Here is an 8,527-nt window from a genome sequence, read left to right as displayed (position 1 = left end):
CAAACATTTGGGTAGATGTGGATAGTCCAAAGCCCAGTAATTTTAACTGGTACTCTACTCCTTCAAGGATAAAGTGAATGTCCTTTCTATGGAACTGAAGGAAAAGTATTTGGATATACATCCTGTAGATCCATTCAAAGCCTGAGATCTTCCTCTCTAACTGTAGACCTTATAGTACTTACCATTTTCAAACTGATGAACAAACTTGTTTAGTGATGAGAGGACGATGACTGGTATCCAGCCCTCAGTCAACTGGTTCACCAGAAAGAGCCGATGGTAGAGGCCCGAAAAACCGTTCACCACAATTTCAAGTGGATTCTCTCCTCCATAGCTTTCACCTCTGCCACCAATGATTGAGCTTCCATCTTCTTTGGAGGGAAACTGGAATGCCATTGGAGTGTAAGCAAAGGTAGGTTGAAGATCTTCAAAGGGTGGGTGGGGTATCTGTCCCAAAGGACTTTTACAACCCACCTCCGTCAATATCTTATGGACTTCTTTGATGATTTATTCTTAGCTTCTGAAGAATCTAATGAAAACAAGGCACAGGAGGAGGAAAAACTAGGAAGGGAGGAGGAGCATCACGCTTCTTGCCAGTTTTTATGAGGTCCAGGTCTTGGAAACCAGTGACGACGCTCCCACATATAATAATGCTTAAGGGGTCTCTTAAAAAAACAGCAGAGATAACACAGGTAGGTGACATACTTTCAGCACCTCCGCAGGTGAAGCAGGGCTCAGGAAGAAACTACAGGGGCTGTCTCAGAAGTCATGGTGGTGGTAAAATTCTTCTGTTAATGGAGCACCAGCTAATTCCCAAGAGAGGCCAACTTCCTTACGTTCAGGTTGCCATTGTTGCCGCACGCCCCATGTGGCAGGGGAGGACAAAGTGACAAAGAATGATCAGATTAATGTCACATATGCATATAAAATAGCCACACATTTGTGCTTTTCCCAAAAGGTACTGCATATCCTTTTATTTATCATTTAATTTCTAGAAGTTTACTCTGGCACAACTTTATGTTTGCACACTTCATTTAATCCAGGAAGAGAAAAAAAATATTAGAAAAGTACAAAGTTCTAGTCTTGCTGACTGACTGGAGTGGCGGAAGTTTCCCACCAGTCACCACCTGATGGTAGTTATAAGAACATCATTGAATTTTAACAGCCGTTCCTGCTTACCTGAAGTCGTACTCCTATTAAAAGGAAAATGGTTTGTATTCGTGTAGGAACAAATAGTGTAGAAGAAAGGGAAATACATGAACATAAGTAGTACGATATTGAGGTGAAGGGCCTTTGCTACATCTTTCCAGGGAGATATTGACGATTAAACATTAGTTGTTTGTCCTTTAGTGAATGTGTCTCGAGTAGAGGCCTCCTCAAAGGACAGTAGTACCATATTTGCGCCTTACACAGTGCCCAGTACAGTAGCATAGAAAGAATGTCTTTTCAGCATCCCCTTGGCTCTAAGGTGTACGACATTTTTTGGCCTTCATCATTTTCTTTCCCACTTCCTTTCTCCCATCAGGCTGTCCAACCTATATTCTTCTTCTTCTTCTTCTTTCTTCTTCTTCTTCTTCTTCTTCTTCTTCAAATAATAATAATAATAACAACAACAACAATAATGATAATAATAATAATAATAATAATAATAATAATAATAATAATAAAAATGATAATAATAATAATAATAATTGTAGTAATAAATATAAAGATAATAATAATAATAATAATAATTATAATAACAATAACATTAACATATTTATAATAATGAAATTGATAATGATAATAGCGATATTAATAATAATAAAAACAATAATAATAATAGTAATAATATATATAACAATAACAATTAAAATTATTATAATAATAATGATGATATAGTAATAATAATAATAATAATAATAATAATAATAATAATAATAATAATAATGTTAAGAATAGTAATAATAATAAAAATAATAATAATAATAATAGAAATGAGAATAATAATGCTAATATTAATAGAAATAATAATAAGTGATAATGATAAATATATTAATATTAAAAATATTGATTATAATAATAATAACAATATTAATAATAATAATAATAGTAATGGTGATAATAAAATAATAATAGAAATAATAATCATAATATTAGTAATAATAACAATAGAATAAAAATAATGATATTAATAATGATAATAATAGTGATGATTATAATTGAAATGATAATAATGATAACAATAATGATAAAAACAATTATAATAATGATGATAATAATAATAATAGATAATAATAATAAAATTGATAACAATAATAAAGATGATAATGATGATAATAGCAATAATAATAATCATAATATTAATAACAATGATAATGACAATAATAATAATGATGATAATATTAATAATAAGAATAATAACAATAATAATAATAATAATGACAAACATAAAATTAATAATACAATAATATAATTATAGTAATAATAATAGTAATAATAATTATGATAATAGTACTAATGATAAGAATAGTAATAAAAATTATAATAATAATGGTAATAATAAAAATAATGATATTAAGAATGAAAAGGGTAATAATGATAATGATAATAATCATAATAATAATGATAATTATGATAATAATAAAAATGAAATTATAATGATAATATTAATAATAACAAAATAATAAAAATTATATTTAATAGTAATTGTAATAATAATAATAATATTAAAAATAAAAAATAATAATAATGATAATTATAATAGTAACATTGACAATGATAATAATAATAACAACAACAGCAATATTAATACTAATAATACCGATTATAGAAATAATAATAATAATGATTATAGAAATAATAATAATAATAATAATGAAAATAATAATAACAATAATAATAACATTAATAATAATGATAATGTTAATAAAAATAATAATGATAATAAAAAAGATAATAATAATAAAAATATTGATGATATTGATATTAGTGGTGATGATCATGATAATAATAATAATAATAATGATTATGATAATAACAATGATAATAATAATAACAACAATGATGATAAAAATAATGATGATGACAATAATAATAAAAATAATAATAGTAATAATGATAATAACATTAATAATAATAACAACAATAAGGATAATAATAATGATAATACTAATAATTATAATAATAATGATAATATTAATGATAGTAATAATAATAATAATTATAATAATGGTAACAACATTAATAATGGTAATAATAATGAAAATTATAAAATTAATAATAATAGAATAATTATAATAATAATAGAATAATTATAATAATACTATTAATAATAATAATAACAATAATAATAATAATAAAAATAATAATGATAATAATAAGAATAATGATGATAATAATAAAAAAATTATAATGATGATAATAATAATGATAATAATATAAATAATAATAATTAAAATAATTATGATAATTATAATAATGATGATGATAATAACAATAATAAAAAGATAACAATAAGAATTATAATTATAATAATAACAATAATAATGATAATAATAATAATAATAGAATTAATGATTGAAATAATAGTGATAATAATGAAAATAATAATAACAATAATGATAATATTAATAAAAATAGAGATAATATTAACAATAATAATAATAATAAAAATAATAACAATAACAATAATGATGTTATCATTAATAATGATAATGATAATAATAACAAAATTAATAATAATAATAATAACAATAATAACGAGAATGATAATATTATTAGTAATAATGGTAAAATTAATTAAAAAATTAAAAATGATAATAAAAATGTAAAAATAATAACAACAATAAAAATAATCATTATAATAATATTGATGAAAATAAAAATAATAATAACAATAATGATAATATTGATAATGATAACAATGATATTAATAATGAAAATAATAATAAAAATAATAATAATGATAGTAATAATAATAATAATGATAATAAAAATATTAATAACAATATTAATAACAACAACTATAAAAATAATCATAATTATAATAATAATGATAATAATAATAATAATAAGTATAATGACAATGATGATAAAAAAATGATAATGATAATAATAATTATATTAATAATAATAATAATAATAATAATGACAGTGATAATAATAATAATAATAATGACAGTCATAATAATAATAATAATTATATTAATAATAACAATAATAATTATAAAAATAGTAGTAGTAGTAGTGGTAGTAGTAGTAGTAAAAGAAGAAGTATTAGCAGTAGTAATAATAATAATAATGATAATAATAACAATAATGATAATGAACATAATAATAGTGATAAAGATAATAATAATATTAATAATTATAATAATCATATTGATAATGGTAATAATAACAACAATAATAATAACAATAATTATAAAGACAATGGTAATAATAATGATAATAATAATGATAATAATCATAATAACAAATAAAAATGAAAATATAATGATTATTAAAAAATAATGATAATAATAATAATAATGATCATAATCATAATAATCATAACAAAAACAATAATAACGATAATAATAATAATAATAGTAATTATAATAATAATAATAATAACGTTAATAATAATAATAATGTTATTGACAATAATATTAATAATAATGATAACAATAATAAGAAAACAATAATAACTATAATAATAATAATATTAATAATAGTAATAATAATAATAATAGTAATAATGATAATGATGATAACAATAATAATAAAATTCATCATTATCATCCTCATTATCATCTTCATCATCATAATCACAATAAGGATAGTAATAATAATATAATAATAATAATAATAACTCAAAAAATTAATTATAATCATCATCATCATCATAATAATAATAATAATTATAATAGTAATAATTGATATATTATTTATAATAATAATAATAATAAAAATAATAATAATATTAATATTGATGATAATAATAATAATAATAACAACAATAATAATAACAAAAAAATAATAAAATTACCAATAATAATGACATATATGATAATGATAATAATAATAATGATATTAATAATGATGATGATAACAATAATGATAATAATAATAATGATAATAGTATTAATAATAATAATAATGATAATAATAGATATAATAATGATAATAGATATATCCTTAATATTAATAAGGATAATGATAATAACATTAATAATTATAAAAATAGTAATAGTAATAATGATGATAATAATAAAGTTAATAATAATAATAATGAAAATTATAATAATGATAATAATAATAATAATGATAATAATAATAATAATAATAATAATAATAACAGTAATAATAAGTATTATAATGATAATAGTGATGGTAATAACGAAATAATAATAATAACAGTAATAATAAGTATTATAATAATAATGGTGATGGTAATAACGAAATAGTAACAATAATAATAATAATAATAATAATGATAAGAATAACAATAGAAATAATAATTATAATGATAATAATAGCAATGATAATACTAATGATAATATTAATAATAATAATAATAATGATTATAGTAACTATAATAATAATGATAATAATAATAATGATTATAAAGACAATGATTATGTTGAAAATAATAATAATAATAATAAATAACAATAATGATTATAATAATAATGTTAATGATATTCAATAACAACAACAGCAACAACAAAAATGATAATGGTAATGATGATCATAATGATAATCATAATCATAATAATCATAATAATAATAATAAAAACAACAACATTAATAATAATAATATTAATAATAATTATAATGATAATAATAATAAAAATGATAGTAATAATAATAATAATAGTAATAATGATAATAATAATAATAATAATATATTTCGCTATATTTCCTCCTATACTCCTACAACCATCCAGGATGAAATACTCCGGCTGGGGCTTAACTGCCATTCCATATTGCACCCCAAACCTACAGATAAGAGGCTAGAAGTTGAGCTTTTAATAGAGTCTATCTGTAGTCACCAGGAGAAAGGGGACCTTAAAACAACTGATGACCTACAGCCCCTGCTCTTGGCTGAATCTCTTATGGATCGTGGACGATACAACAGTGGCATCGTCTCCAGTGGCATGAGGGAGGCAGCCAGGGAGCTGAGAAAGGAAGCACATGTGACCCTGAGGAGAGCTGACAAGACTGCTGTCTTTGTCTTAATAGATACGGAAGAGTATCACAATAAACTTGACCTGATATTGGGAGATTCATCCAAGTTTGAAAAGCTCTCCTACAACCCCATCGAAGAGATCAAGAGAGAGGCCAGCAAGACAATTGAAAAATTTAATGCAGCCACAAACGCCGTCCACTTCCAGACCATCACTGGGGATTTTAGCCCTGGTTACCTATATGGTAATGTGAAGACTCATAAGAACGGCAACCAACTCAGACCTATTATCAGCCAGTGCCCGACGCCAACCTACCACCTGGCAAAAGACTTAACAGCCTCTTGACCCCTTATGTTCCAAACGTGTACAGTGTCGCCTCATCTATTGAGTTCCTGGGTAAGCTAAAAGGATCCCCCAGCAGTGGCACCATCGCTTCACTGCATGTGGAGTCCCTTTTTACTAACGTTACTGTTGGAGAGACCATCGACTTGATCCTGGAGAGAGTCTACAGGGACCCTTCTACTCCAACCCTGAATATCCCCGAGGAAGCCCTCCGAACTCTGCTTGAAATATGTACTAAGAAGGCCCCTTTTACCACACACAGGGGCCACACATATATACAGAAGGATGGTGTCGGAATGGGCTCTCCTCTTGGTGTGCTCTTTGCCAACTTTTATATGGGAGTTGTTGAAGAGAGGGTTTTCTCACAAATACGTCTTCAAGACGTGTACGTGAGATACATAGATGACACTTTTATCATGGCCCCTTCTACCCAGGACATCAAGACCCTCCGCAGGACGTTTAAGGAATGCAGCTGCCTGAGGTTTACTGTCGAACATAGCAAAGATGGACGGTTGCCCTTCCTAGATGTTCTCATATCTCCTAACACTACCGGATTTAATACTAGTGTGTACATTAAGCCCACTAACCTCGGGTTATGCTTGAATGGAGACATTGAATGCTCCACCATCAAGGCCTACGTCCGCAGAGCCCTCTCCCACTGCTTCTCTTAGGCTGCCAAACACCAAGAACTCGACAGAGTCGCCCAGATCCTGGTGAACAATGGCTACTCTAATAGACAAGTTAGCCGTGAAATCAAGCTAGCCATGGACACCTGGTATCAGTGTGAACAACCGACCGTGAACACGACAACTACCATCAACCTTTACTATAAAGGGTTCATGCATCGGGATTATCAAAAGGATGAAAAGGCCATGAGAGATATAATAAAGAGTCACGTCTCCCCTGTGGATAAAAACACAGAGGTCAAGTTGACTATTTGTTATCAAGCTAACAAAACGAGGTCTCTCATCCTGAGGAACTGTTATATATTACTTTAGTTTATCTTAACTTATGATCAATTCCATTTTCTGTTATTGTAGTGACGTTATCATTACGTCATGATTTTCTGTTATTGTAGTGACGTTTTTATTACGTCATGACTCCAGCCGTTGGGCAGTTGAATTTGAAATAAAGTCAGTGTCTGCCTTCGTGTACTAGAGAATACACCTCTCTTCAAGAACTCGTCTTTTCATTTCCTTTTTCTGCATGCATCTTTACAGAGAATAACTAAAATAGAACTAAAGCAGGAATATTACAAGTGGCGACGAGGAATACAACGGAAAATAAATTGATTAACCATGGCTACACAGTGTCCAGCATTCAATCCTAGCTTAGAAACTGTAGTTGAGTTTCTTGAAAGATTCACAGTTCAATCTGCCGATTTACTGCAGAAAGCTGGAGACGACAGTACTAAGAAGGTCAGTATTTTGGTCAAATCTCTTCCTGTAAATGTCGTTACTGATGTGCAACGGAGACTTAAACCAGTGAAACTGTCAGACGCCACATACAAAAATATTAAAGAATAGTTAATTGCTCAGTATGAGGTTAAAAAGAGTGTGATAGGTGCAACGGTACAATTCCTGAATAGGAAACAACTTCCGGATGAATCTATTGAAAACTATGCACGTGCATTAAATGACTTGTGTTCAAATTTCAATTATAAAGATTGCTGTCGGGACAGGTCTCTGCGAGATGCATTTGTGAGTGGCTTAAGGTCTGCCAGCATTCTGAGTGGTTTGTTACAAGACTGTGATAACAAGTCATTTAACGAGTGTGTTGAGAAGGTGAAACTACTGGCAACATTTTCCGCTGATGCTCAGGATATAAAGCCAGAATGCAATCATCACACAAGCTATAAAGTTACTGAACATAGGGCTAAAGGTATTAAAAAGGTTCCTACTTCATACATTTGCATAAGGTGTGATCAGCAAGCAAATCATTTTGCTAATGATTGTTTTGCCATGAAACTGGAATGCATGAAATGCCAGAAAACTGGTCACCTTGCTAGGTGTTGCAAATCCACTGCAAAGTCATTG

General features: G+C 26.7%; 1 protein-coding gene across 1 annotated transcript; it reads left to right on the top strand.

The window, feature by feature from the left end:
• Positions 1 to 647: 647 nt before the first annotated feature.
• Positions 648 to 7,162, top strand: LOC137649370 (uncharacterized). The gene is made up of 3 exons (XM_068382352.1): positions 648 to 839; positions 5,910 to 6,398; positions 6,431 to 7,162. Exons 1-3 carry the CDS (start codon positions 648 to 650, stop codon positions 7,160 to 7,162), a joined length of 1,413 nt encoding a protein of 470 aa, XP_068238453.1.
• Positions 7,163 to 8,527: the final 1,365 nt, after the last annotated feature.

The sequence above is a fragment of the Palaemon carinicauda genome, chromosome 11 (assembly GCF_036898095.1).
Source record: "Palaemon carinicauda isolate YSFRI2023 chromosome 11, ASM3689809v2, whole genome shotgun sequence".
Lineage (NCBI taxonomy): Eukaryota > Metazoa > Arthropoda > Malacostraca > Decapoda > Palaemonidae > Palaemon > Palaemon carinicauda.
Note: the sequence above shows the minus strand (reverse complement) of the source record. Positions and strands in the feature narration are given on the sequence as shown.

Bases quoted from the DNA above. Each gene is read 5' to 3' on its own strand.
- LOC137649370 (XM_068382352.1), top strand. From the start codon at position 648: ATGCTTAAGGGGTCTCTTAAAAAAACAGCAGAGATAACACAGGTAGGT. The intron at 840-5,909 runs GTTGCCATTGTT...ACAACCATCCAG, and splicing joins GCCAACTTCCTTACGTTCAG to GATGAAATACTCCGGCTGGG. The intron at 6,399-6,430 runs GTGAAGACTCAT...CAACCAACTCAG, and splicing joins CTGGTTACCTATATGGTAAT to ACCTATTATCAGCCAGTGCC.